The 27,694-nt window shown below is 59.5% G+C and overlaps 4 protein-coding genes and 1 long non-coding RNA gene across 8 annotated transcripts in view; 2 read left to right on the forward strand and 3 right to left on the reverse strand.

The window, feature by feature from the left end:
* Positions 1–1,921: 1,921 nt before the first annotated feature.
* On the reverse strand, positions 1,922–10,462 carry SHMT2 (serine hydroxymethyltransferase 2). The gene is given in 15 exon segments (XM_037845212.1): positions 1,922–2,280; positions 2,733–5,206; positions 5,934–6,055; positions 6,172–6,279; positions 6,370–6,525; positions 6,608–6,707; positions 6,864–6,914; positions 6,916–7,030; positions 7,376–7,515; positions 7,631–7,753; positions 7,897–7,978; positions 8,245–8,445; positions 8,629–8,708; positions 9,167–9,364; positions 10,328–10,462. Coding segments are annotated over 14 exon segments (1,584 nt in total). The 5' UTR covers positions 10,361–10,462; the 3' UTR covers positions 1,922–2,280; positions 2,733–5,131.
* NDUFA4L2 (NDUFA4 mitochondrial complex associated like 2) lies at positions 2,703–5,388 on the forward strand. Of its 2 annotated transcripts, XM_037845218.1 has the most exons (4): positions 3,140–3,240; positions 3,554–3,642; positions 4,427–4,487; positions 4,624–5,388. In XM_037845218.1, the coding sequence occupies exons 1-4, from the start codon at positions 3,184–3,186 to the stop codon at positions 4,678–4,680; spliced, it is 264 nt and encodes an 87-aa protein (XP_037701146.1). In that variant the 5' UTR covers positions 3,140–3,183; the 3' UTR covers positions 4,681–5,388. The 2 variants fall into 2 exon arrangements, with proteins under 2 accessions (XP_037701145.1, XP_037701146.1); XM_037845217.1 differs by having other exon boundaries at positions 2,703–3,240; positions 4,427–5,388.
* LOC119541358 lies at positions 8,251–10,616 on the forward strand. 3 transcript variants are annotated; one of them, XR_005218234.1, is made up of 4 exons: positions 8,251–8,560; positions 8,831–8,893; positions 9,922–10,020; positions 10,212–10,616. It is a non-coding gene; the product is annotated as an uncharacterized LOC119541358 (long non-coding RNA). The 3 variants fall into 3 exon arrangements; XR_005218236.1 differs by lacking the exon at positions 8,831–8,893; XR_005218235.1 differs by lacking the exons at positions 8,251–8,560; positions 8,831–8,893 and adding an exon at positions 9,651–9,678.
* Positions 10,617–12,958: 2,342 nt separating this feature from the next.
* On the reverse strand, positions 12,959–22,235 carry NXPH4 (neurexophilin 4). The gene is made up of 2 exons (XM_037845216.1): positions 22,106–22,235; positions 12,959–14,432 (listed from the first exon to the last, which is right to left on the reverse strand). Exons 1-2 carry the CDS (start codon positions 22,160–22,162, stop codon positions 13,569–13,571), a joined length of 921 nt encoding a protein of 306 aa, XP_037701144.1. The 5' UTR covers positions 22,163–22,235; the 3' UTR covers positions 12,959–13,568.
* Positions 22,236–25,795: 3,560 nt separating this feature from the next.
* Positions 25,796–27,694, reverse strand: part of LRP1 (LDL receptor related protein 1) — an 80,932-nt gene continuing 79,033 nt past the window's right edge. The window contains exons 85-89 of the mRNA XM_037845189.1: positions 27,558–27,659; positions 27,365–27,429; positions 27,159–27,249; positions 26,911–27,055; positions 25,796–26,784 (exon numbers count right to left, since the gene is read on the reverse strand). Of these exons, the coding sequence (XP_037701117.1) occupies positions 26,644–26,784; positions 26,911–27,055; positions 27,159–27,249; positions 27,365–27,429; positions 27,558–27,659 (544 nt within the window). The 3' untranslated portion in view covers positions 25,796–26,643. The remainder of the gene's footprint in view (positions 26,785–26,910; positions 27,056–27,158; positions 27,250–27,364; positions 27,430–27,557; positions 27,660–27,694) is intronic.

Below are 27,694 nucleotides of genomic sequence, written 5' to 3' on the forward strand. Positions count from 1 at the left end.
GCGGCCCCTCCGGGTGCTGGGGAGGGAGAAAGCAGCAGCGTGGCGGGGGCGCCGGGTGGGAGCGGCCTTTTGACCCTGTGTTCTGAGGCAGGCCAGGCGCCGGGACGCCGGGGTCCCCGACGGAGAGCGCTTGCATAAACAGATGGCGCGGGCGTCTTTGTCTCGCTAGCTCGCCTGCCGCGCGGCTCCAGGCCCCGCCGCTGTCTGGCTGATGCAATCATGATCATTTCGGAGCCTCGGGACCCGGTGCCCCTAATAACGGCAGAGAGGGGGTCAGGGGCCCCGGGACTCCCGAGCAGATGCTGAGCCCTGTGTCTTCCCTCCCGGGCACCCCCCTCCCTGACCCACAGCTGCAGCGGGAAGACTGAGGCCGCGCCGAGGTGACAGGCATGAGGAGGTGACCAGGAAGGGGACCTCGGGCAATGCCCCGAGGTCCCAGGGTTGTCCCGTTGGACTGCTGCGGGCCCCCCAAGGGCAGCAAGCCAGAGAATAGGAATGGAGTTGCGGATGGGGAGGGGGCGAGACAGAGATAAAGATAGAGACAGAGACAGGCATTTATAAAGAGAAACTTTATAAAGAGCAAAGTAGAGAGAGGTGTAGTGGGAGGGAGCGAGAGACAGAGAGACAGAAAAACAGATGCAGAGAGACAAAGCCAAGTAGAAAAGACCTGCAGAGGGGGAGAGGTGCAGAATGATTAGAAAGAGAGAGAGACAAACTCAGAGAGATACACAGACGAATGGACAGACAGGACCTGAAGAAAGAGGCAAAAGAGCACCCAGAAGCCCGGGCAGGCAGGGGCAGAGAGCAGAGGCAGGCCCCGGCCGGGCAGCACGGAACCAGAGCGGAGACCGAGCCCAGGCATGGGGGCTGCCCAGCCCAGCGAAAGGGACCAACTTGAAGCCGGGTGCTGCGCCGCGGTTGATGAGAAAGGAGCTTCCGCATCCCCTCTCTGCACCCAGGTCCCACAGCCCAGCACAAGAAGTGAGGCTGCAGGACCCACTTCCTTGGCGGCGGGCTGGGCAAAGATCCACGCGCTAGGCGACGACTTAGCCTGAATTCACCCGGCACAGGGCGAGCGCGGACCGGCAGGGGGCACCCGAGGCCTCTCCCCGAGTTTGGCAACTGGCCTCCAGGGGGCGCCCGCACCCACGGCCCTGTGGCCCTGCGGCGCCCACCACTGCTGGACGCGCAGAGCGGCCGGCGCGCTGATCCGGTCTCGCGCGGTGTAGCGTTCTTTACGCGCCAGAATGCAGTCCCAGCGGGAGTCCCGCCAGTCTTAATCTGCCGCCAAAGACTCCTGCCGTCCCTCACCCGGCTTCTCAGTCCTGAGTCCCAAAGGGAGGGAGGGAGGTGGAATCCGGAACCCAAGGAGTTCTGTGTCTCAGCCCGGCCCAAGAGACCATTATCTAGACGGACCCAGAGAGGGGAGGGGTCTTATAAGTCACAGTCAGGAGTCAGAGACAGAAACCACAAAGGTTAAGGTGGTCGTGGATAGGCCGGAGCAGGAGCGAGAATGGAATGAGGAGCTCGGAGAGCTGGGCAGAAGACCCAAAGTGGGAAGGACCGAGGACCCCGAACGTGCCAACCCGAACGCAGGAGAAAGAGGGCCCAGGGTGAAGGGCGAGGGCTAGGAGCAAAGGGGTCTGGGAGAAGGAGCCAGGAGTCCCTCTCGGCGTCCTGGCGCCCCAGCTGTGCCACAGAGCCAGATGTGTAGCCCAGATATGCGGCGGCTCGAAATCGAGGATAGATAATCAGTCTCAGTGACTGGAGGGTTGGGGGGCGCCGGTAAGGGATGCTCCTGTCCACGGCCGGCCCTGGAGATGCGGGCGCCCAGGGAGGGCCGGGCTCCGCACCGCTGGAGGCTCTGACATCTTGTCAGCCCCCCTTCCCCGTCCCACATATATCGCAGCGAGTCTCTGTCTCTTTGTTCTCGCCGTGTCTCTGACACTTTATCTCATTATCCGCCGGAGGGAGGCGGAGAGCCGGGGACCCCGCAGCCTAATTACAGCCGTGCTTGTCAGCGCTGGGGGCAGGGGAAGTATCAGCCCCGGGGAAGGGGAGGGGGTCGCTCCCAGCAAGGGTCCCCTCCCTCCCCGGACCCCGAGGGGTCCAGCGGTGTGTGCACAGCTCGCCCCTGCCTCCGCCTATCCCCGGGCCGGCTTTGGAGGGGAGAGGGGATTCGGCTGCTGGGGCAGCGTGGGAGTGAGGAGAGGCGGTTAGGACTCGGCTCCTGTGCTCCTAGGACCCGGTTCCCCAAAGGGGGCGGTGAGCCTTCCAAACCTGGCAGCATAGCATACATCTGAGTTGGCTGCAGAAACGGGCAAGTGCTCCACAGTTCTGTCTCATTCTCTTTCCTCCTTCAACACCTTTTCTATCTTTCCTTGACTCTTCCCTATCGCTCCATTCTCTTTCCTCCCCATCGCTCCATTCTTTCTTTCCTCCCCAAGGCCAGAAGCACAGGGCTGTCTCCTTAGGTGGCTCCACCTTCACCTTTACCAGCAAGTAAGTCTCTCAAATCCCAAAACAGTGCCAACTGACTTATTCTGGCCCAAGCCAGGTTCTAGATGTGTCCCAGGCTCCTCAGTCCCCGACCACTATCCCAGGCCAAATGCAGCTTGGAAAAACCACCCAGGACAAAAAAAGCCAGGGCAGCCTTAGTGCTGTGAGTCTGCCCACGCCACCCCTCACCCCCTTCCCCTACACTAGTCAGGGAGTACTGCAGATGCCCTCACCTGCCCCTGGCTCCTCCTGATCCCACCTGTGGGCACTTCACACAGGGGTGCTTTGCTAGAAGTCTGTCTGCCTGCCTCTTCTATGACTGGTCCCTCCGCCCACTTCTGGATTCTTCCTCAATAGGTCTTGAGCATGTGTGCAGCATCTCCCTCCCAAGGCCCAAGGTCCCAGGTATGATGATGTCTCACAGATCAGGGTGCAGGCATCTGGAGAAAAATGAAGAAGTCAGAACATCTCCTTGCCCCAACAATTCCCCTGCTGCTTTGGGCCTGGAATTGGGGGAGGAGGGGAGCTGGGCGGGGGTTGGGTGAGTCTGAAGAAGCTGGGTGTGCAGGGCCAGGCTGGGCTGGGCTGACCCCTCCCGGCCGGGGGGCGGGACCCTAGGAGGAGGGACCCTAGGAGGAGGGAGGGTGCAGATCGCTGGAGAGGACCAGACACTGGAGAGGCGATATGGCGGGAACCAGTCTGGGGGCCCGCTTCTACCGGCAGATTAAAAGACATCCCGCGGTGAGTTGTGCCTCTAGAGCCCATGGCCCGCAAATGCCCCAGTTCCCTGCCTCTTGCCCAATTCCTCCAACTCGCCTAGTTTTCCCCCAAGGTGTCTGCAACCCATCCCTGCAATGTGCCCCTGTGTCTCTCGAATCTACCTCGGACAGGCTCATTGTCCGGTGAGGGAGACCACGGATGGGGGGATGTGGTGTAGGAGGTTCCAAGTCCCCTCTCCCAGAAGGGAGGGAGCGCAGAGAAGTTTGCAAAGGACGATGAGGAACTGCAGGGCGGGAGGGCTGATCCGAAAATGTGCCCTCCCTCTTTCCCGCAGCTCATCCCGATGATCGGTTTCATCGGCCTGGGAATGGGCAGCGCGGCGCTCTACCTGCTGCGGCTCGCCCTGCGCAGCCCCGACGTCTGGTAAAGGCCGGGTTTAGGACTCAGGCAAGGGGCCTGGGGTGGGGCAAGATGGGGTGAGGACACATGGACCTCGCAGGGGTCCCCTAGCGGGGATCCCCAGGTCACGCATCTCCGACGATACCCAGTACACCTCAGGGCTGGAGCCTGCTCCGACCCGCGAAACCCCGATCTCCCCTCGGGCACAAAGGGCCACTCACTGCTCGATGGCTCCCTACTTCGCCCGCTCCGGGCCGCGGAGCCCGCAACGCTCCCTGCCCGGTTGCCATGGCGACGCCACTCTGCCGGCTGCGGGCCATGGGGCACTGCTACCTCCGCGCCCGCGCCCTGGGGGTATGACCGAGTGGGCGGCTGGGGGCGCCATAGGGGCCTGGGTGGCGCCGAGATTCCACACTGGGCTGAGCCGGGAGGTCGGGGGCGAGTGGCGGCGATCCCAAGGCACCCAAGGCATTATGGCAATTCGAGACAAATCACCGAAAGGCCAGTCCAGTTCCTCGGGATGTCCGTCCGATTCCTGCAGCCCTCCTGCAAGGCTAACCTAGGGGAGCCGCAGGAATCCCCCGACCGGGTTCTGTCACCTGGCCCCACGCTGACAAACGACGACAGGCTTCTTGTCTCGCTTGTTCGCACCCTTCCCTGTCAGTCTTTGGGAAATACCCCTCCCCCTCCCCAGGGTAGGCGATGAGGAAGAAGGGGCGGACCCGGGCTGGAGCTTGGGGGTCACGTTATGCTCCAGAGTCCAGGCTGCGGGAGAGGAGACCCTAACCCTTCCCCTCCTGCTCCACAGCTGGGATCGAAAGAATAATCCAGAGCCCTGGAACCGCCTGAGTCCCAATGACCAATATAAGGTACCTCCCGATGGCCCAAGGGCTACACCCCCATGCATCCGCTCATACCTCGGTCCCAGGACCGACCGCTCCAGCGCCGCAGCACAGAAAGATGCCTAGGGTGCCCGGTGCAGCCTCGTTTTCCCTCTTCTCACAGTTCCTTGCAGTTTCCACTGACTATAAGAAGCTCAAGAAAGACCGGCCAGACTTCTAAGATGAGCTGGAGCCCACGTTGAATGTAAACCACGGTCCCCAGCCCACTAATTTCTTCCACTCGCCATCGCCAGCCGCCCCCTCACCCCCCACCTCCTTATCCTCCAGCACCATTCTGCCGCCCCATTCAGGCCCCGCTTCCCCAGGCCCGGCCCGGTTCCCACGCGGAGGGGAGGCAGCTCCACCCCCACCCCTCCCGCTTGCTCTCAGCGGAAGCGCCTCTGACCCTCGGCTTGAGCCCCACGGGGAATTGCGGGGGGTGGGAGAAGAAAAGGGAAGGATGAATTAGGAGGAAAGCTGCGGCGGGGGTCGACCCTAAAGGAGCTGGCCAGCCCCCCTGCCGAGCCTCGGGGGCCTTTCAGGGTGTGGCTTTGGCTACGTGTTGAGCGTGACCTACGTGAGTCAGAGTGAGCAGGGGCCTTCGAGTGCCAAGAGACGTGGCAAGCCCCACGTTAGCTGAGGCACCGGGTGCCCGCCCAGGGGCGGCGCTGCTCGGGCTCGGCGTGGCTTGTCCTGGGCCGCCCAGCCTGCGGGGATAGGGCGCTCACCCCTGCAGTTCGCTCCTCCTCCCCCAGAAGCCCGCTGCCTTCCCGCCCACCAGTGCTCCCTCCCCCCTCGCACCTGGGCCTCCAGGCCCCTCCTTGCTCCCCTCGGTCCCCCGGGATCAAACAGAAACAGCCGTGGGCAAAATACAATTTCATTTAACAAATTGAATTTTCTGCGCCTGCTAATCACGTCTGGTGTCGGCTCTGATCACAGACAGAGAGGCGGCTGCAGCCCCGGGGGTCCTTGGGGTGGTGGTGGGAGGGAAGGGAGGAGCACACTGAGGGAGACAAATCACCACCTGGGCCAGGGGAACCCTCCCACAGTAATAGAAACAGGGTGGGTTAGCATTTTATTAGATAAAAACAGGAAGGGGGGGTGCCTTCTCATCACTTTCACTGGCTCAGAAGAGTAACTCCCTCCCTTTCCACTTCCCCCCCAAGAAAGAGCAAGGAGTCTGTAACACTGAGATACTGGCAGACTTAGGGCACAAAGCCCCAGGATACCCTTCTAAGTCTTGTTACCAAAAAAGCTCTTCTCAGCTATGAATTCTGGGAAGGAGGATTATACCTGGCTCTCCCCCTAAGCAGGAGGACTTCCCTGCCCCCTACAAAAAACAGGAAGAAAGGTTTTCCCCTCCACTGGCCCAAGTAGGGAGTAGGGAGAGTAACTTCCAGTCTGGGGGGCCTCATGTTCCAGGTGCCTTCAGACCTTATCAAAACCAGGCATGGGGAAGGCCCTGGCAAACTGCTCCACCCGTTGCCTGAGGTCTCTGAGCTGCTGCTTTGTTTCTGGGTTGTTGAGCAGGAAGGATTTGAAATCCTGGAGCTTGGCTAGAGAGGGGTGAGAGAAAAAGTGGTCAAAGCTCTAGGGCAGTGAGTTAGGTCAGCCGGGGGAGGGGCAGATAGGTGAGTATAAACTGGCTGGCTCGGGGGTCCTGCCCACTCACCAGTCTTGCTCTTCACCTCCAAGGCAATGTTGACACCTTCATCTATAAAGTCCACAACTTTCCGGAAGTCATCCTCATGGAACTGTCTGGATGTCAAGGCTGGGGCCCCTGGGAGGGAGGCAGAAGAGGGAGGATTAGCATAGCCAAGGCCACCTGACAGCCACCCAGACCCTTCCCTCCTCAAACCCTAGGTCTCACCAAGCCGCAGGCCCCCAGGTGTGATGGCACTTCGGTCTCCAGGACAGGTGTTCTTGTTGACAGTGATAGATACGAGCTCCAGTACCCGCTCAGCCCGAGCTCCATCCAGGCCCTTGGGCCGTAGATCCACCAGCACCAGGTGGTTGTCGGTGCCACCTAAGGGGGGACCAAAGCAGGAGTGGCAAGTCCTGGGCCTCTGTCTGAGGTTAGAGGCCCCCACCCATCCCCCCTGGCTCACCAGACACCAGTGAATAGCCTCGCTTTAGCAGGGCATCTGCCATGGCCTGAGCATTCTTCAGAACCTGCAGGGAGTACTCCCGGAACATGGGGGTACAGGCCTGGAGATGGGACAGCAGCACCTGTGACCCTAGGTCTGGACCCCAGTGCCCTGCCCCTCTACCCCCAGCATAGCTCCTGTAACCTCAACCTTGACCCACCCCACCCCCCAATCCTGTCCCCTCCCTTCCATCCACCCCACAGGCAGGCTCCCCAACCTGCTTTAGGGCCACAGCTACTGCAGCAATGGTATGGTTGTGGGGCCCCCCCCTGCAGGGATGGGAACACGGCAAAGTTGATTCGGTCCTCAAACGTGTAAGGGATGTCCCGGCCAGTCTTAGGGTCCACAGCCCGCACACCCTTCCGGTAGAAGATGAGTCCAGACCTATGTGGGAGGTAGAAGGTCAGAATTGAAGCTGACAAGAAAGGGCAAGGGATGGGGGAAGCAGAGGAAGCTGCCTGGCCTGTGCCCCCTGAGGACTCTGAGTCCACTTTAGTTGTGCTCTGGATTCCAGTGATGGTGGGGAATCGGGTCCTCACCCCCACTCCTAAATCCCCCACCAGGGAATGGCCACCATGCGTCATGAAAAGAAGACTCATCGCAAGACTCGGTGGAGGCCTTCAGGGCTGGGGTGGGAATGAATTCCTCTCAGACACGGCTCAACAATGCCCTAGGGAGTAGGGCACAGAAGACAGAGAAAGGCTAGGTCTGGCCTCAGGGGAGCCTGACCTGGCCCCTCGAAGGGTCTTGTGAGTGGTGGTGGTGACAACATCCGCATGCTTGAAAGGTGAGGGGATCACCTTGGCAGCCACCAAGCCGCTGATGTGGGCCATATCTGCCAGCAGGTGAGCCTTGACCTCATCACATACCTGCACAGATACGGAGACAGGCCTTAGCCTGGGGATGGACCAGAGAGGCCCGGCCAAGGCTGCCCCTCCTCCAAGATTCCCCTGCTCACGCCCACCCCAGGTGCCCTCCACCCACCTCTCTCATCCGGGCATAGTTAATGAGGCGTGCATAAGCGCTGGTTCCAGCAATAATGAGCCGAGGTCGGAAAAGTCGGGCAGTCAGGGCCAGCTGGTCATAGTCAATGAGGCCAGTTTGGGGCTAGACAGACAGACAAACAGTGAAAGCCCTGAGAAGGAAGCCAGACAGCTCACTCTCCCTCTTGACCCTGAGGGCTGCCCAGGGCTCCAGTTCCTCACCTTCCTGGGGAGAGCAACCCCCTCCCCACACCCAAGAGCACTCACATTCAGCTTATAGGGCATGGACTCGAAGAAAATGGATGTGGCTGAGATCCGTTTGACATCAGTCATGTAGCCATGGGTAAGACTAGGCAGGGGGAGGAAGTAAGGAGGTCTCAGAGTGGAATAACCCCAGGCTTACCCACTCCCTTTGTGCCAAACTCCAAAGGCTTCCAACCCTGAAACACTGCCCCTAGCAGGCACCACCCTCATTACATAAAATGTAACTCGCAGGTCAGGGAGAGGCCTGTTCCATGCGCACGGCACACAGCAGCTGTTCAGTTAACAACTCTTCTCCCACGCCCATACTGCCCACTGCCCACCAAGTCCATCACCCACCCCATATACACTCACTGTCCCCCATCGGGCAGGTCCAGCCCCATGATTCGGTCATGGGGCTGCAGGAGGGCTGTGTAGGCAGCCAAATTGGCTGGGGACCCTGAGTAGGGCTGGACATTGACTCCCCACTGTGCAGGATCCAGGTCAAAGGCCTCCAAGGCTCGGCGCTGACACAGTAGCTCGATTTCATCCACTATCTCTGCTCCCCCGTAATACCTGCCATGGGAGCGGGGAGATACATGAGGACACAGAGAAAGGGCTCCACCACCCCTCTTGACCAACAGCAAAGGACTGGGCAGATCACTCCTCTACAATCCCTGGGAGAGTACAGGTAGGTTTTCCCCACTGGGAGCACCGTCCCTGATACTGCCCTTCAGCCTTCTAGTGCCTAGCCCTCACCTCTTGCCAGGATAACCCTCCGAGTACTTGTTGTTCAGACAGGACCCCAGGGCCTCCAGCGCAGCTCGGCTGCAGAAGTTCTGGGGTGGGGGGTGGGGGAATCAGTGTCAGGGTTCTTGCTCAGAAGGTACTGAGTTCCTTCCCTGGACTGCCACCCCCACCCTGCTGGAGCCGGATTCCACAGAATGCTCTGTTCATTCAGGGTTTCTTACCAGGCCTGGGACAGCACCAGAGGCAGCATCCTCAAACCCAGCTGGCACAATAGGTATGTCCCCAGGAAGGCTACCTGTTCGCTCAAACTTGTGCCTCTAAGCCCCTCTTTCCTCTTGGGAGCCTAGAGGCTCCCAAATGTCCCTCCTCTTCTGCGGAACCTAGACTGGTCCTGCCTTTGCTTTCGAGGACACTAAGGAGGGAGAGAAAAGGCCCAGCAGGAAGAGCCCACATCTGAAAGGGAGTTCTGGAGCATTATCAGTAAGGTGACCTGTTTATCTCCTGCACCCAGATGACCCAAACCCAGCTCCCTCTCCCCAGGTCCCACCTCTGAGGCGATGAGTTCCAGGCCACGACACTGCCTGTCTTTCTCCCTCTGCAGCAGTTCCCACATTTCAGGGTCACTGTCTGACAGCCTTTCCTGGCCTGTCCAGCCCCTGGCTGCTTCCCCAGTCTGGGTCTGGGCTGCGTCGCTGTGCTGGGTTCGTATGGCCATCCTGATCAACTGACCACATCTCTGCAGGGGCTGGGGGCAGGAAAAGCCAGGGTCAAATGAAGAGTCCAGATAAACTGTCTTCCAACCACCCTCAGTAATGCCTATTGGTCCCCCTGGCTCCAAACTCAGCGGCCAGTTGTCAAGCTCCAGTTCTCACCAGCCCCACCTCCACCTCCACAAGCCAGTTCTAGAGCCAAGGCTGAGATCAATGTCCAGAGGGTGGTTCTGATTCAGTCCATTTCCCTCACCTCAGAACCTCCCCACACCACTGCTCTGCAAAATCACAGGGCAAAGTTTGTCTTCCAGAAGCCTGTATCTCCAGAACTCACTAGAAGCCCAGTGAGGTCCCAGAACCTCCCAACCCACAGGAATTAAAGGGCTTCTCTCAGGGCCCTCATAAACTGATACCCCAGTTGGGTGGGAAGAAGTCAAGTTGGCAGGGTTAAGCCCACAGGCCGTAAAGCTGGTCTCCAGAGGAATGAAAGTGGAAGGATAGGCCTTTAACAGTCCCCGGGGAAAAGGGGTGGGGGTGGGGGTATCTGCCGGCAGAGACGCCCTCCACCCCCACCCTGTCCATCTCCCTCCAGGACACAGACAGCCCCAGCCCCCTGAAGCAAGCAATGAGGCCGGGTTGCATCATCTGCACGACTCAGAGCTAGCCGGAAAAGCTCAGTTCCTGGGTGCAGGTAGGGAACCCCTGTCGTTTTCCCGCCAGAGTCGTGGGGCATCCGGCGCGGTCCCCTCCATTAATGCCACGTGAAATGGGCGGCCACGAAGTTCTGGGACGTCTGTCCGCGGGAGGAGGGGCACCAGTTCAACCTGCGCGCGCGCCGGGGTCTCAAACTAGGATTGCCTAGTTTCGCCTCCGCTTCCCCAGGCCCCAGAACACGTGCATGAAAAAGCCGGAGAACCCCAGAGTTTGTGAATAAGAGTTAGGAAAGGAAAAGGGCTTCCTTTCCACTGGTCTCCCAGTCTCCCGAGCTCCAGCCTTACCCGGGCCGCCCAGAGCAAAGGAAAGGGTAGCATTGCAGTCCGAAATCGTAGGAAGTCCAGCCACCAACTAGCTCCTAAGGCAGAAGCAGAGCGGAAGAAGACGGATCAGAGAGCGCATGCGCCTCAAGAGTCGCCTGAGATGCCGCAGGAATAAGGGGAGGGATCTACGCATGCGTGAGATGGCCCCTCTAGGGCCTTTCGGAAATTGTAGTTTTTTCCCCTTCTGCCACTTCACTTTCACATGTCTAGCCCCTGGGTTACAGGTCCTTGCCTGAAAGATAAAAAATCAAAGGACACCTATCTGTTCACTATCCTGAAGCTGTTCAGAGTTTTTTGTTTTGTTCTTCCAGTTGGACAGGAACAGTTATTAAGTGCCTATTAAATACTAGCATTGTTAGGTGCTCTGGGAGATAAAGACTCCTGTACAAGATGGAGAGATATGGTGTTCCAGAAAGCACCTGGTTTGGAAGGGTTAGAGACCTGAGTTCCAGCTCTGAGACTACTAAGTTAGCTTATTCTGAGCCTCAGTTTCCTCACTTGTAAATCGATATCAATATAGCATGCCCGGGGGATTAAATGAAACTTTGCATGTGAGCATGCTCTGCGATAGATTGTCCTCCCGTCTTCTGCTGCCTCACAAACCTGTCCCCTTATGACCATCTCCTCCTCCTCCTGGACATTCTGGAGCAGAGGGAAGAGCCTCCTCCTGTCATTGCACTTGTCCCATTTTGTTACCTGTTTACCTCTTGGTGCCCCAGCAGTCAGTGTGCTCTCTTTATATCCGCAGGGTGATAGCATAGCCGGACACTGAAAAGGAGCTCAGTGTGTGTCTGTTGAATGAATGAACGAATGAAAAATATTGCTATCTAAGGCAGTGGTTATCAAAACCACTGCTTGTCAGAATCACTGAGGAGAGATTTGGTTGTGTGTATGTCAGTGTGATCATCAAATGCTTGCATTCCACCCCACATCCATTGAGTCAGAGGAGAGGCCCTGCACTCATATTTATACCATGTTTCTCAGCCAATTCTGATGCCCAGCCAACATTGGAAACCTACCTTGGAGAGGTCAATTATTCCCTCCCCCAGGGGTTTTATCCAGATGAAGTCTGGTTTAAAGGAATGTCCTTTTAAGTCACAAGAGTCCATAGCCCTAGGTTATAAGAGGACACCGCCTGCTGGAACATCATGAGCTGAGCAGGTAACAAATGGGACAAGAGCAATAACAGAAGGAGGCTCCTCACTCTGCTCCAGGAGCAGGAGATGGCCAGGAGGAGCAGGTTTGTAAAAGTAGGAGAAGAGGAGCATGTCACAGAGCACGTTCACATGCAGTCTTATTTAATCCCCAGGATGTGCCATTTTATTGTCAATTTACACATGAGGAAACTGAGGCCCAGACAGGCTAACTTGCTAGTTCCAATCATTCCTACCCCATAGAAGGCCTCAGAAGTTCCCCTTTAGTGCCAACCTCCTTCCCTCCCACTCTAGCCTCAGATTTTTCTCAGGTCTTTCCAGCAATAGGTCGATTTTAGGAGAAAGCTAGATTCCTCTCCTTCCTCCAAGCTCTGATCCAGAACCACTTCCCACCCCCCTCCCCCTTTCAGTTGATCCTGTCATCCAGCCAGCCAGCCAGCAGATATTTATTTTCCTCTTATGACTTTTCACTTCCTGGGGTGTCTGGGTCACTGGCCCTCTGCCTCGGTTTCCCACTGGAGCCAGTGCACAATCCCCTGGAAGACAGACCTCTCTCAGAGTTGGTACCTTGACCCGAGATGCAAGGCGAAGGAAGGCGAGGAGTTGCTCTGTGCCTCAGCTTGTCCAAACCCCCACCCCCCACCCAGCTAGGGGTCCCCAAGGGAGGGTGCGGCTGAGTTTGAGAACTGCTAATGAAGCCGCAGCCAATTAACGCCCAGGCCGGGGTTGGGGGCAGATAAAATGACCAGCCACATCTGCCAGAGGCAGCTGGAGGTGGGGGTGGGGAGGTGGGCAGCTGGCTGAAGACCACCTGGTTTGCAGGAGGCAGGAGGCGGTGCCGCGGCCCGGCCTCCAAACCCGCGCTTGTCCCTTCCTCCATCACCTCATCCCAGGCCTCCCTCCCTCCCTCCCTCATCCGTCTGCAAACTCAGCGCCCACGAAATTAGGAAGGAAAAGGAAGATCGATGACTCCAGATGCCGCACTCTTCCCTCTCCCCCCTACCTGCCGCCACCCACCGGCCCCGCGGAGCTCAGCAGGTTGTCGGCGCTCTGCCCATGCTGTCCCTGCATCTCTATCCCATTCAAGCCCTTATATATCTCCTTCCCCAGACTGGATTCTCCCGAATCGACCACTGGTTAGTCCCTTCTCAGTCTAACCCCCATCCTATCTGCTGCAGCTTCAAACATCCCTCCACCCCCGCCTCAGGGAGGGGAATCCCCCGTTAGGCTGTACTTTTACCCAAAGGGTCGCCCTCATCTCGCTCTGATCCGGTCTTGGATGACTTCTAAGGTCCTAGCTCTGACAGTCTTTGCCTCAGTTTCCCCACAAACCGCCGAGGGAGGAAGCCCCTGCCAGGTCTCTGCCAGACAGAAGCCCACCCCTCCCCCCACTTCCCTACAAAGGTCTCACGCAAACACCTATTGGATTTCACTTTATTTTGTTCCCTTTCCCGTCTGTTTTGGCGTAGAAAAAATATCACAGAGAGGAAGCAGCCGGAGAGGGGCAGGTGGAGCTGGACTGCGGGGACAGGAGGGAGGCGGGGAGAGGGCAGGGCCCGGGCAGTGCCTCTGCCAGTGCCGCTTGCACTACCCTAGAGGAGTTTGGGGGAAGAAAGGGACAGGCGTACAGCGGGGCAGGCAGTAGGGGATGGACACAAGCCGGAGTTTACAGGCGGCCAGTCTGAACCAGGGGACAGGGCGCAGCGGGAGGACAAGCGCCTGGGGATAAGTCAGGGTGGGCGGAGGATGCCAGGCCGGGCGTTATTAAAGTTGAGAGCGAAAGGAACGCCCAGCCTAGCGCCAGAAGAGCAGGGGGAACACGTGTAGACACAGGGGACGCTGGAACCGCCGTCAAGTCCCGCCTCGTGGGCACTCCGGATAAGGACAAGAGGACCCACACCGGCTGGTGTCCCCGGGAGGGCTGTTCCCCTCCGCCCCCAGAGGATGGGGTGTACGCGGCCGCAGGAGGGCGGGTCAGGGGGAGAGGGCCCACCTAGCAAGGCCAGGACTTGGCGGAAAGCTCGGGGACGGGGCGGGGGCGGAGCGAGCTACCCAAAGTAGGGGTGCTCGCTCTGGAAGTTATAATCTGGGCACACTTTCTGCACAAGTTTGTAGTCAAAGCTGAGGAAGGAGACGAAAATGCAGATGACTTTGAAGGGCTTGGCACAGAGCCAGGCGGCCTGGCTCTGCGTGTGTTCGGTGAAACACACCTGCGATGGGTCGTACAGGCACGGGCGGTGCTTGCGCGCACGGTTTGTCTTCTCATACTCCACGTGGCAGTTAAAAGCGCGTGACTCTTTGGCCCCAGGCACTCCCAGCGCGCCCCCGAGTGGGCCTGTCGGCGCGCCCCCGAGTGTGCCTCCGAGGCCGGGTCCCGCCGCCGCCATCCCCAGCGGGGGTCCCAGCCCCGGGAGCACTCCCTCCAGGGCCAGCGTGGACTGCAGAGGGTGGGGAGAGGGCCCAGGCAGCCAGACGCCCCCAAACTCGACACGCTTGGAGGGTGGTACGATGCTGACGCTGAGGTTACCCAGGCTGGACGAGTTGTGGCGGAAGTACACGCTGAAGGTGCCGTTCACGTGGTCGACGATCTTGCCGGTCACCAGCAGCGAGAACTTGAGAGTATGCACTCGGAAGTAGAAGTCCCCCCAGCCGAAGATCTTCTTGGCGCGGGCCGCTTTGATGGACGGCTTCCGCTTGCTGCGCTGCGCAGGCAGCGCCCCGGCTGCCCCTGCCCGGGCCAGCGCCCCGGTGTGGTTAGCCGGCCAGGCCCAGCTCCAGGAGCGGGCGGTGCCCAGGGCGTCGGGAGAGCCCCGTGCAGGGAGCTGCTGGCCAGGGGCGCCCCCTCCCGCGGCGGCAGGGCGCAGCTCTAGGTACTGCGGCCTCCCGGACTCCGACATCTGAGCACTGACGCCCTGTGGAGGAAGAAAGAGGAGGACAGAGAGACGCTGGGGTTGTCCCTGGCCACCCCGCCGGAGCCCTGCCCGTGCCAATCCCTTTCCACCGCCGGGAGGAGACCACATAGAATCGCGTACTTGGCATCGGGTGGTTCAGAGGGTGTGCATTCGAGTACCACCTCTGCCCCTTTCAAGCTATGTGGTCTTGGCCAAGTCACTTCATCTATCTGGGCCTCAGCTTGCATATCTGAGAAATGACGCCCTAGCCTGGTCCCTGGTTGGTTCGGGATAATGGGCCAGCCAGAAGCTGGACTCCTCCATGTGAGACAGTGGCCACTGTCAACATCCAGCATCAAGAAAGAGGCCTGAAGACCTTCCATTGCTTCTGCCGAGACCGCGGAGGCCCCACCCCGGGCTCAGCCGCGACTCTGCCGGGGTAGCGCGGGAAACGGTTTGAGCGGCAGAGAGGACTCTGACAGTCAGGGCTCCGCGGGTTGAGGCTTAGGGGACAAATGGACACCCCTCCCCGCTTCCATCGCACCTACTGCGGTGGACGCCTCCTGGTGGTCCTTCCCTGGGTTCGGAGGGGGCGGGAGAAACCGTCCCCTGCCCGCCCCCGCCCATCTCCGCGCGTCTCAGGTGGCGGCCGATCAGGGAGACAGCGCGGGCGCGAGTACAAGATGAATCGAGAGGCGGGAGCGACCGGGCCAGGCCCGGGCCATCAATTATCTGGGGCGTGGGGGTGGGGGGAAGGTGGCCAGTTAGGAAGGAGATGGGGAGAGAGCGAGAGGAAGAAATATGGAGACGCAGCGCCAGAGATGAAAGCGGGAGGGAGAGGAGCCGTGTGTGTCAGTGTGTGTCAGTCAGTCAGTACTAGCCAGCGCATTTGGTGTGGCCCTGACTGCTTTGTGTGTCAATCTGGAGTGGTTGTGTGTCTGTCAGCCTGGGATGGCTATGTGTGTGTGTCTGTCTGCTTGGAGTGACCAAACAAGTGTGTGTCTGTCGACTTTTGGTCATCTGTGACTGCCTGGGTGGCCATGCATGTGTATTTCAGTCTTGGTGATTGTGTGTGTGTGCATACATCTGTCTGTCATGGGTGTTTTGTGGTGTCACGTGATGGCTGCAGGTCTGTCGTGTCAGTCTGTGGTGGCTATATATGTGCGTCCAGGTTGGCTGTGGTGTACTGTCTGTATGTGTCTTGGTCTGAGTGAGGCTGTGTGTGTGTCTGTGGTAGTGTATGTCGGACTGCTGTGGTTGTGTGCCTGGGTCATCTGTAAGTCTGTGTATGTTGGTTTGAGGGTAGCTGCGTGCAATTGCTTAGGGGTGTCATTTTTTCTGTGTGAGCTCCTATCATCCTCTGTCCATGTGGCAAGCTCTTTCTAAAGGGTTTGTGTCAGTGTATTGACAGTGACAGAACACGTGTGGTGTTGTCTCACTCTGAGTTGTACATGAATGGTCTGGGGTGGGGGGTGAGATGAGTGGGTGGGGTCCCATGTTGGCCTGCAGACTGAGTGTTGGGTAGGTAAGGAGGCCCCCCCTCTGTTTGCACACCCACATATGCCCACACCACACATCCACAGGGGACAGGAATGGTAGAGCCAAGCTGCTGGGCTAGAATCTCCACCGCCTGGTCCCTATCCCTGCAGCACAGCGATCCCAGGTTATTAATGCCGACTCGCCCGCTCGTCATACATATTTATTGCCCCCCTCATTCCTCCTCCCTTCCATCCCTCCTCCCAGCCAGGTAAGGGGGGCAGGGGCAGCGAGAGTGATAGACTCTGACAGGCTTGAGATGGCAGCTTGAGAGGGGCTGGAGGAAGGGGTCGCATTCCACAGGAGGTGGGGGAAGAGCCCCCATGGAGGTGGGTTTGGGGAGGGCAAGGCCTGAGCCTGGGAGAGGGTACTAGAGGAGGGAGTGGGTAAGGCTTTGGGATGGGGGAGGAAGCTGAAAGATGGGGGGGTCATTTGAACATTTGAACTCTGACCCCTAATTGCCTCATCCCTCCAGGCCCAACTGCTGCACTTTCCCCAGCCAGCCTGGGGATGTCCATCAGTCCCCACTGTTTGCTGCTGGAACCCCCAATGCCTCCGAAGACAACCCCCAGCTCACCCCACCCCACTCCCCATATTCTGTTCCTAGCCCAAGACCTCATTGGCTACCATTCAGTACAGCGACTCCTCCAAGAGCTGGGGGATGAGGTTTGGCGGGGTGGGGAGGGACGCCAGGGCAACCCCTCTCTGCTCCCAGACAAATTGCCGTCTCCGCTTCTCTGATCCCAGCAAATCCCCAGGCTTTGGGTGCCTGTATCCCCCTACCCACTGCAGGAAATGGCAAAGATAAAAGGGACGGCTGGGGATGGCCAAAGCTACCTTGGTTGGGGGGTGGGGGCAGAGCTCGGACAGGGAGGGGCTAGAGTCTGGGAGGAAACGAGCCGAGAAATGGGAACATGGAATGAAATAAAATAAAATCCTCCCTCTGGCTTCCTTGCTCACTCGGGCTCTCTCTCCCTCCCTCGCTCTTGCTCTTTCTCTGTTTCTCCCTCTCTGTTTCTCTCTCCCTGACTCTTCTCTCAATCTCTTTTTGTCTCTCAGTCTCTTCCTCACTCTCTTTCTGTCTCTCATATCCTCCTTTCATTCTGTTTTTCTTTCTGTCTCTCTAGCTGTGATTCTCTCTCTCTCTGTCCTTCAGGTCTTCTTTCTCCAACCGTGGTTGGGGGTGGGAGTGAGGGGAAAACAGGGTGGGATGGGTGCCCCTGTTTGCCCCAGAGCCCACGGAGCTGTCCCTCCCGCTGCGCGACTGTAAGCGCTAGCACGGTGTTGTCCGAGGACCGGTACCCCTCGCTCTGGAGCTGGTTTAATTAAGCTAATTGGGCGCGGTGACATTTGCCGAGGGGAGAGGCTAGCGCAGCTGTCGGCGGAGGTGCGTGGTGGCTGGGGGATTGGGGGGGGTGCACCAGGCTCCTCCAGGTCCATGCCTGGGGGGAGCCCCGCCAGAGCGCTTTGCCCCCAAGGCAGGACGGCCCACGCACCAGAGGGGAGTTGAGGCTGCCTCTTGCTGCTGAACGAACTCCACGGGGGGAGGGGTACTCAGGATAGAACCGCTGGGAATGGCAGGGAGGTGGGGGGTGGGGGTGGGGAGGATCGGGCCGTCGGCCCCCCAGCCGCATTGCAGGGCGCACCTCCCCCGGGTCACGAGACGGGTCGGTTGCTTCTCTCCTGCCGCGTGGGTCAGGCGGGGGCGCTCAGCATTCTGGCCGGGGGAAGGGACAGCACCCAGTGGTTGGGGAAGGGACAGTGTTCCTGCCCGGGTTGGGGAAGGGGAGGGAATAGCATACTGAGCCCGGACGCCTAGAAAGAGGCCCGGGAACCGCAGTCAGGGCAGTCCGAAGTCCGGCTGGGAACCAAGGACAGAGATGGGGATGAGGACAGGAGTGAGTGGACAGGATAAGCTGGGGTGAGGACTCGGACAGAGATGGAAGAGGGCTGGGATCCGAGACTGGGCACAGTATAGAGTGCAGGGGTGAGGACACAGCAAGGACGGGCGTGGGGGACAGGAATGAGGAGAAGATCAGGGATGGTGGACTGCATTGGGCAGAGACAGGGATGCCATTGGGGTAGGGACAAGGGGGATGAAGATGGGACAAAAATGGGGATGGGGATGGACAGGAATGGTGGATGAGAGATGGGCATTAGGGACCGGCAGGAACCAGGATGGAGCAGAGACTGGGAGATGGGGATGGGAGTGGGACCAGAAATGGGGGGGGGGGCGGTTATTGGGCAGAAACAGGGATGCTGATGGATGCAGAGACCAAGGGGATAGGGATGGGGGACAGGAATAGGGAATGGGATGGAAAATGGGGGACAAGAACGGTAGATGGAGACAGGGATAGAGACAGGAGCTGAGGACAGGGATAGGAGACAAGTCCGAGGAAAAGGCAGAAGACCTGGCAGGATCAGGCTATGGGAATGGCACCGGCAGCTGGAGGCAGGAGGACCTCTTTCCAGACCCCACTACAGCTCCAGGGGTGGGGGACCGCTGGTGGGCCCCGCTCTGCCCTTGGGCCGGGCGCCCCCTCCCCCCCCAGCCCGGCCTCCCCGCCTGCTGGAGGTCTGCAGCGCAAGGCTCACCGTTATCTGAATTTTTATTTTATTTTATTTTATTTTATTTCCCTGCTTCCAAGAGCCGGCGCGGTCCCCCCGGGAACGGCCGCCCCCCGCCCCCCGCCCCGCGCCTCACTTTATTATTGCAATAAATGTGCCTATAAAGGCGCCGGCTCTGGGGCGCGGTGGGGGTGGAGGGGAGCCGCGGAGCAAGGATGTAATTTCCCGAAGCCGGAGCCGGAGGGGGAGTGGGCGGGAGGTGGAGGAGGGGCAGGCGGGGGAGAGGGGGAGACTCGCCAATTTCCATCGCTCAAGGTAGCGCTCCCTGCTTCCCATCCCCGCCAGGCAGCGTGCTCCCATCCAAAGCGGGGCAACGCCCCCTCACCCCGCCGCCCTGCCCCTGCACTGGGCCAAACTTGACCCCACGAGCTCTCCCTCATAATCTTGCCCCTTCTCTGTTACCCTGACCCCTTTCTGTTATCCTTTTCCCTCTCTGTTCCCTGTCCCCCTCATGGACCCCCCCCCCCCCATCTTGAGTTGCTTGAGCTCTGTCCAAAGTTCCCCCATCTCCTTGCTAATTACCCCATCTCTGACCTCCTGTGATCTCCCACCCCCCACTTACGGGGTCTCTTTCCATAGTCATTTCACCCCTACCCAATTACCCAATTACTCTGACCCCAGTGACCCCTATTTACCTAATTTCTGTCCCCCAATCACCTCCCCTCTTTCCCAGTCACCCTGTCTAGGTAGGTTCTCTGGCTTCTCTCCCACCCCACCACATGACCCTCTAATTTATCCTTTCCAGCGGGTTTCCCTCCCATTCAGGGCCCCGACGACTTCTGCTGGCAGGCTCTGGCCCATGGAGCTGTCACAGCGACCCCCTTCCCTGTGCCCCAGAGCCAGCTGCAGCCCCTGATTACCCCCAAATCCCCACCAGTGGCTCCTGGCCCTAGCCCAGGCTGCGCGTGTCTAAGTGGCCTAGCCAGAGATTAGTTGGGGGTCCTGAGAGGGGAAGGAAGCAGGAGGGGATGGCTGGACCAGGGGCTGGAGCCAGCTGGCTCTGAGAGACTCACTTCGGCCTAATCCTTCCCCAAGGCGGGATAGAGCTGGATGGTCCCACAGGGCCCTGCCTCTGCCCTCCCTCAGCTAATTAGTAATTAGTGATTAGTGATTAGTGACTATTGATCACCTGCCACTTCTCCCGGAAGTCAGCTGTTTTGGCTGGGGGTGGGAGAGACAGAGACAGAGAGGGAGAGGACTCAAGAGACTACCTTAGAAAGATTCTGAAGACGCTCTGGTAGAGCCCGAGCCCCAGGGGCAGTGGAAGTCTGACGTTCCAGACCCTGAGAGGGGACAGGGGGAACCTGGAGAAAGTGGGAGGGAGAGAGATCCTGGAGGGGGGTTGGGGGGTGGTGAGCAGGAGGGAGAAGGCAGGGTTGTTAGCATTTGAGGATTAGGGTTTCCCAAAGAGCTGACCTGTAAGCTGTCCTCCGCCAGCCTTTTGCCTAGTGTCGCCTCTCCTTTTGCTCACTCCAGTCCTGGCACTGAGACACCCTTGAGTGCAAACCAGATGCAAGCACACACTCAGATACATGAACATATCTTGAGGCTCACACTCCCATACCCTCACTCAGAAGCACTCAAAACCACAAGCACATAGAGAGGCACAAATCCCAGAGACTCACATACAGACATACAACACAGGTGCCCCAGCACACAGATGCACCAGAGTCCCACCCTGGGGTAAACACATGTGCACACACCATACTCACAAGTGCATACAAGCACACACAAGTACTCAGACACCCAAACGTTTTTCTACCCCCCCCCAGTTATGCATATTCACACACCCACAGTGTGTACACACACACACAAACACAGATTCTTACATGCACACAGCTGGACTAAACAGCATAGACACTCTCCCCCACTGACTCCAGCATGGAGGCCCACAGCTGCAGCTCTCTCTCTCACACACTCAGATGGATCCCCATCACTTACATCTCATGCTTACTCTCCCTCAAGTCTCTACCAGATGTTTCATTCCCCTTCAGGGGGCAAAGAAAATTAAACCAGATCTGTCCACAGGGGAGTTTATTTGATGGGGAGGGAGTAGAAGGGAGGGGTAGGGAAGGATCTTCCCTACATCCTTTCCACCCAGGCCTTCACACATGGGTGTGTTATGGGGCACAGACCCCCCTGCAGTCCTGTAAAAAGCAGAGCTGGGCAGCAAGTCCACAAGACGGTCCTGCCAGTCGAGGCTGTGGGTGCAGAGGGGGCTCCTCTGCCCACCTTCCAGTCCTTCAAGGTCACCAGGCGGGTCTGGGAGAATTAGAGCACTCTCTCACCAGCCTCATGAGGGCAGCCCTTGCCCTGCTGGGGGGCTGCTGGGTTCGATTGGACTGAGTAGGTTCAAGGTTCAAGGGGTGGAGAGAGAAATTCACCCCTTCCAGACTCTGCAGAGGATTGGAGCACATAGGGTGGGGGGTTACAGAGCCGTGTGCCTGCTCCCAAACTAGGTGGGTCACAGTTGGGAAGCAGGAAAAGGGGAAGCCATGGGCATGGAAGGCTGAAGGAAGGAGATCAGGGGCCAGGCCTGGGCCCTCCTTGCGGGGCACACTGCCAGGCACATGAAGCAAGTGGGCACTCACCCTCACCCAGGCAAAGCCAACACCACTACACCACACCAGTGCACACATGCACCCGGGCCCCAGCACCAGACGCCCAAGCCTGCCTTTCCCAGACACACATGCAGGCTCACAGGTACACATGCTGACCACACCAGCACATACACTCACACCAGTGTACATGGGCTGAAGCCTCCAAGTGGAAGGGGTGGGGGGCAGAACAGGTCTGGGCCCCCTTAACCCCTGGCTCCTCATCCTGGAGCCTCGGGGAAAGAGGCAGCTGAGAGGGACTAGGTGGGGGCAAGGTGGAAGGGGAGGAGAGACAAGGAGACTCCCCTTCCAGACAGCCCCCCCTCCTCCATCAGCGGGGTGCGAAAAGGGGGTGTGTCTGTGAGGTTATGCAGGGGAACTGGTGTCTCCGAGGGAAATGTGATAGGAGATTGTAGCCAAGTTCGGCCGTGTTTGTGTGAGTCCGTGTGTGCGTGTGTGCTCGGGCCATGTGTGATCTACCCGGAACACAGTGCCCACCTGGCACTGTGACATGTGCAGAAATGAAAAACGGGAAGGCGAGGAGTGGGGTGGAGGGACAGACAGACAGTGAGGAAGGCGAGCGAGGTTGGCGCGGAAAGAAGGCAAGGCTGACACCCTGCTGGCTTGTCTGTCTGTCTCGCACTCCCGCTCCGCCTGGCGCACTCGCGGGCCGGGCTTCGTCCCCTCCCCTGCCGCCTCGCCTGGAGCCAGATCCCGGCCGGGCCTCCACCCCCGGTACCCCCCCAGCCTCAGCCAACTTGTGCTGGGAGAGCGACAGTCCTGAATCGGGGAGTCTGTCTGTCCAGGGCCCCCACGCCGTGCAAAGTTGGGACAGGCCGAGCCGAGGGCGCGGCGGGCGCACGGACCCCCAGCACTCCCGGACCTTCGCGTTCCGGGACCCCCGCGCTCGCACTGCCGCCCCGCTGCCCTTACCTTCCTCAGGAACCACGGGCCAAAGAGCAGGAGAAGCCATTCCGGGAGCAGCCGCATCTTCCCGGGCGGCCGAGCGGGGCGGGCAGGGCGGCTCCCGGGGCAGGCCGGGGCCGGGCAGGGGCGCGGGGGCCGGCGGGCGGCGGGGCGGCGGCGGGAGCGGCGGGAGCGGGCGGCGCGGCCCGCGGACTGAGCGCGAGGAGCGGAGCGCGGCGCTGGGGGCGGGGCGCGGGCGGGGGAGAAAGTTGGGTCTGACTCCGGCGGGCGGGGGGGGCGGGGGCGGGGCTCCGCGTCGCTCCAATCCCGGCCGCGCCCCGCGCGCCCCCTCCCGCCCAGCGGGGGGCACCGAAGGTGACTTTCACCCCGCCACGCCCCAGACACGCCCCCGGCCCAGGTGCGAAGCAGGGTGAGGGGCTCCGGGACACTGTCCCCGAGAGGCCGGATCTGGGCACCAGCCAGGCGTAGGGCCGGGCGTGGGGCTCGAGGCTGCGGGACTGGGCGCCCGACGTGGGGCCCGGAGGAGCAGGAGCCCGGCGGGGCTCGGCAGCCCAGCGGGCAGGGGTCCCTCGCGGCTCCGCGCCAAGGTGGGGCCCGGGGCAGGGGCAGGAGCGGGGCAGGGGCCGAGGTCGGGGCGGGCGGGGCCTCGGGCTGCTGCCGCCGCGCGGCGCTGACGGGGATGGATGGGCGCCCCGCGGCTCATTCGGGCCCGGAGATGAGAATCATTGATCACGGACGGAAACCCCATCACGTCTGTCAATAGGGCTGACAAACGCAGCCCGCCGCCCCCGCCCTCTCCCATAGCACCTTCGAGGTCTCAGGACCCTTTCGCTAAACCGGCGCTGTACCTTTGCTCCCCCCACCCCCCTCCGTTGACCCCCACGCACCCCCGTATGGGGGCTGGGCAGGAAGTTCCCCTCAGCGCTGCCTGCCCCGTCCCTCGCCGCTCTTTCCCTTCCCTCCCACTGTCCCATCTTTCACCATCAGCTCCTCTCGCTCCTTGTCCCCTTTCCTGTCTGTCTCTGTCCTTGTCTCTGTCCTCATCGCAGGCCCTATCTCTGTCCCTAACCTCTTCCCGTTGCTTCTCAGCTCTCTCCTCCCCTAAGGCTCTTTCTCTCTCTCCTCTGCCTGGGAGTGTGCAGCTGTCAGCTGTTGCTACGCACTGAGGCTCTGGCTGAGGTTCTGGAATGACCAACACCTAGACAGAGAGAGATAGGGACAAGCAAAGATATAGAGAGACAAACGCATATCAGGAAGCACAAACATACACACCCAACATGCACACAGATGCATTCACAGGACAGGTCACACCCCTGGGGTGAGCACACAGGCCACAAGCAGAGGAAAGGACGCAGTTACCCATGGAAACTGGCATGCACACACACCCAGAGACCTAGGCACATGCAGAGGCACGCCAACACACTGATGGACACGCTTGGTTTCCAAACAGGTGCACACCCAGAGACAGAGACAGATGCACATTTTCGCTAAGAGACAAGCACATCCAGCCAGGTACTCAGAGAGCCCTGCTCCTTGCCTTGACAGAGCGACAAACATCTGCAGATGGAGATGGCCACACAGACTGAGACACACACCCGAGTGTATACTGGGACTGGCAGTGCAAAAGACAAGCCAAGGCAGACATAGACATGGAAGCACATAGTAAGAAACAGAGAGACATCGGGATGTGACAGATACAGAAAAATGGTCAGAGAGAGGACAGAGATGCTGAGGGCATAAAGCAGACACAGAGACCAACAGAGAGACAGACAGGGCCAGGAGGCGGGAACCTGGGTGCAAGAGAGGTAGACAAGAGAGGCAGGAAGGGGCAGGAGTGGCCAGGCCTAAGGCCAGAGGCTCCAGCAGAATCCTGAACTCAGCCCCAAGCATAGGAGCAGATGCGGCAGTGGGTGGGGGCAGTGGGCGTGCCCAGGCTCCAGCTGCCCCGACAGAAGCCCCTCCCAGGGCCTCATTTTCTGAAGTCCTGATACATCTTATCTCTTCTCCTTTTGCTACAATCTTAGGTTACCCCTTTTCTCTCCAGACACACACACACACACACACACAACCACTCTGCCTCCTGGTTTTTGCCTCTGTCCTTGTCTCTGTCTTTCCTTCTGTCTGTACCAGCCTCTGTCCATGATTCTGTCCCTGTTTCCTCTCCATCTCTGTCTCACATCCCCTCCTTCCTTGCCGGGAGGGAAGTTTTTGACGACTGCCTCCTGGTGGACCCTCTCCCAGTTGATCCTGGCGGGCAGAGGGAAGATGCTCTGTGTTCCAAGCCCACAGCTGGGGGCCCCTCTCAATCTGCCCAGGAACTTGAGGCGACAGGCAGAGAATCAGTGGCTCCCTGGAGGCGCCAGATGCACAGCTGGCAGAGGGAGGGGAAAAGGGGGTGGGGCTGGTGGGGGGGCTGGCAGGCACTAGGGGAGGGAGGGGAGCCAGCTGGCACTGGGTGGAAGGGGTGTGGCAGAATAGCCCAGAGGGGAGAAAGTGACAGTCTGGGCTAGGGTTCACCTGCAGGTGCATAATTAGTTGTGTGTTGGGGAGGGGGCTGTGGGGGGCTTCATGATTAACCAGTGATACAAGAGTGCATGTGCCACCTGGTGGCCGGATGGGGACATGAGCCTCCCTCCCAGTGAGGAACAAGGATGTCCCCTTTCCCAGCAGGGTGGCTCTACCTCAGGACCCTTGGGAGCCTCGGGAGGCAGGGGAGGGTCTCAGAGCTGGCTGGGAGACTGAAGTTAGAGATTGGATCTCAGGACTTAGAGGGAAGGGCAGGACTCTTGTTTCTGGAGATGCCTAGATCCATAGCTTCCCCAGAGAAGGAAGAAGCCAGAGAAGAACAGACTTGAGGAGTTGAGTCAGTGAGGAAGGCCATCCTCCCCCTTTGGGGGCTGGGTGAGATTCTTCATATGTTTGCAGCCACCCTTCCTGAGCTCATATTTGCTGTTGAAGGGCAAGTGGCCCTCTAGCCCTCTCTTTCCATTCTGGCCTCTGTAAAGCTATGTGACCCTCTTCAGTAAGTCAGCATCCAGTAGGCCCCCCACATTCAATAGGTTTTCCCTCTCTGGACAGGGGTTGAAATAGACCCGGGGCCCCTTTGATTGTGGCTGTCCTTCCCCATCAACACCTGGTATGTCTGAAATGACTGCTGAGCTGGGTCTGTTGGTGGCCAGAGGAGCCTGGCAAACTGGCCTTCCAGCTCTCCTGTACCCCAGGGCACATCCTGGATTCCACTCTTGGAAACCGATTAGTCTCCCTGAAGTGTGAGATGTCAGCACGCCAGGAGCAAACTCAGGCAGAGAGCTATACGAGAACACCCCAGGGTTAGAAAGCCTTCATAACCCCGATGTCCTCGTTCTTTTTATGGAGGGATTTCTCACTGTGGGAGATCATTTTGGGTGGGGAGGGGGTGGCCTGAATGCAGAGACAGACCTCCAAGGTAAGTGTCCTGGATCCAGAGTGAACACAAGGTCCAGAGGTGGAGTCACAGGCTCAAGGTCACACATCCAGGAGAAGCTGGTATTCTTTGACAAGCCCAATGCCACCCTCTTCCCTTCCTCCAGCGAGCTGAAGAGGGAGGGGGCACCCGGGAAAGGCCACTGGAGACCAGCCTCTCCGGTCTGCTCCAGCACAGAGAGGCTCCCTCTAGTGGCTGCAACAGCTCCCAGTCTCACACAGGCAGACCCAAGAGGCTTTTTTTTTTAATTTTATTTATAACAATATCTGTGTTATTTAGTTGTAAAGGAATTCAGCAAAAATTATTAAAATGTTCAGGTCCCCAAAACGGGGCTGCCCACTTGCCCTTCCTTGGCGTGCCCCATGGCCTCCTAGCCTCCTCAGTCCCCAGGGGAATGTGTCGGGGGGGAGGCTAGGGGAAAGTTCACCAAAGAACCTCCAGCCCTGGAAGCCACGGTGAGGGCACCGGAGAGGGGGAGGGCCTGACCGAGAGGGGTGTGAAGCGTGGCCATCGCAGGGATGCCCCGTAGTGGGGACTGGGGCTTAGGGTGGCCTCTCCAACAAGAACTAAAAAATTCCGTCCTTTCCTTTCTATCTCAGCCAGAGCCAAATCTTCCAGACAGGGCCAGCAAAGGTCTCTCCCTCCCCAGAGCAGAGGGCACGGGGGAGGGGACATCTGGGGGTGTCGGGAGGGAGAACCATGAGAAAATGTCTTGTACAGGGAGGGGGAGGCAGCACCACCAGCTCTCCCAGTGGGGGTGCGTTTGGGTGGGAAGGTGGGGGGAGGACCCCCTCCCACTTTTCGGCCACAGGGAGCCCTCAGAGCCCTCCCTGCCCCCTCCCCAAAGGCAGCATTGGGGGGACCCTAGGAGCAGGAAGGAGGAGAACGGAAAGAGATAATACTGTGCTCGCTTGCTCACTCACATATAAAAAGTAATTCCTTCATTTTTACATTTATACAGCCGGCAGGGCCGGGGGAGGGCTGGCTAGGGGGGAGGAGGGGGGCTGGCGAGGGGCTCATTGAAGGACTTCTCTGGCAGGGGGCTGGAGGCTCTCTGGGGGTAGTCCGATGTGGCAAGGCCCTAGGCCAAGGGATCCCCTATCTCGTCCTCAGGGCCCCGGCCCAGGAGCTCTCGCTTCTCGTCCGTGCTGGCCAGAGAGTGGCGACTGCCATGGCCACCCATGTAGAGTGTGGCGTACACAGGGTTGGTGAAGTTGGTGGGCTGTGGGATGACAGAGGGTTCAGGTGCAGCTCAGGGCCTGGGGTACCCTGCCCCCCACCTCTGCCCCATCATCCAACCTAACACCCTAAGTCACCCCACCCACAGCCTCCGGGCCCCCCAGCCCACCTTGTCAGGGTCCAGGGCAAAGTCAGCATCCAGTAGGCCCCCCACATCATCGGGCTCCCCACCCTCGTACATCTTATAGGTGGGGTTCCCAATCTCCACGTTCATGGCCCCGTTGGTCATCCGCTGGTGCTGGAAGCCCTTAGCCCTGGGAAGAGGCAGAAATGTAAGGGGGCAGGGGTAAGGCTACAAGGGGTAAGGCTAGGGTGGTAAAATAATGGCCAGAATTTTCCAGACCCTCTGTGGCTCACCCTCGGATTCGCCGCTTGTACCAGAATACTACTCCGGCCACCAGCAGCAGCAGCAGCAGCAACAGCAGAGGGATTAGGATGGAGGCCATGTCTGGAGGGAAAGGGTGGGAAATTGAGTCAGAAAGGCCCAGGGAAGCAGGAGGCACCAAGCCCTCCTGCTCCAGGGCCCGGCAGCCTTGCCTGTCCCCTCCCCTCTGGCCACCTACGTCCAGACTGCTGTTCACCGGCGACCTGCTCCTCACACTGGGGTCCCGTCATGTGGGGTGGGCACCTGCAGACAGGAGGGGCAGAGCTGAGCAGGGCCGACCTCCACAGCCAGGGAAGCCGGGTGAGCCCCGTGCTCAGATTCGGGGAAGGGAGGGATGATACACGCCTGGCGGAGACTCAGGCCCAACTCACTGGCACTCGGGCATCATTTTGCTGTTCATGGTGCAGGAGCCGCCATTGCTGCAGTGGCCCACGCAGGTCAGACAGCTGGGGGCCACGCGGCCGTTGGAGCAGCTGCAGGAAGGAGTCAAAGGTCAAAGGCTGGGGCC

The sequence above is a fragment of the Choloepus didactylus genome, chromosome 8 (assembly GCF_015220235.1).
Source record: "Choloepus didactylus isolate mChoDid1 chromosome 8, mChoDid1.pri, whole genome shotgun sequence".
Taxonomy (NCBI): Eukaryota; Metazoa; Chordata; class Mammalia; order Pilosa; family Megalonychidae; genus Choloepus; species Choloepus didactylus.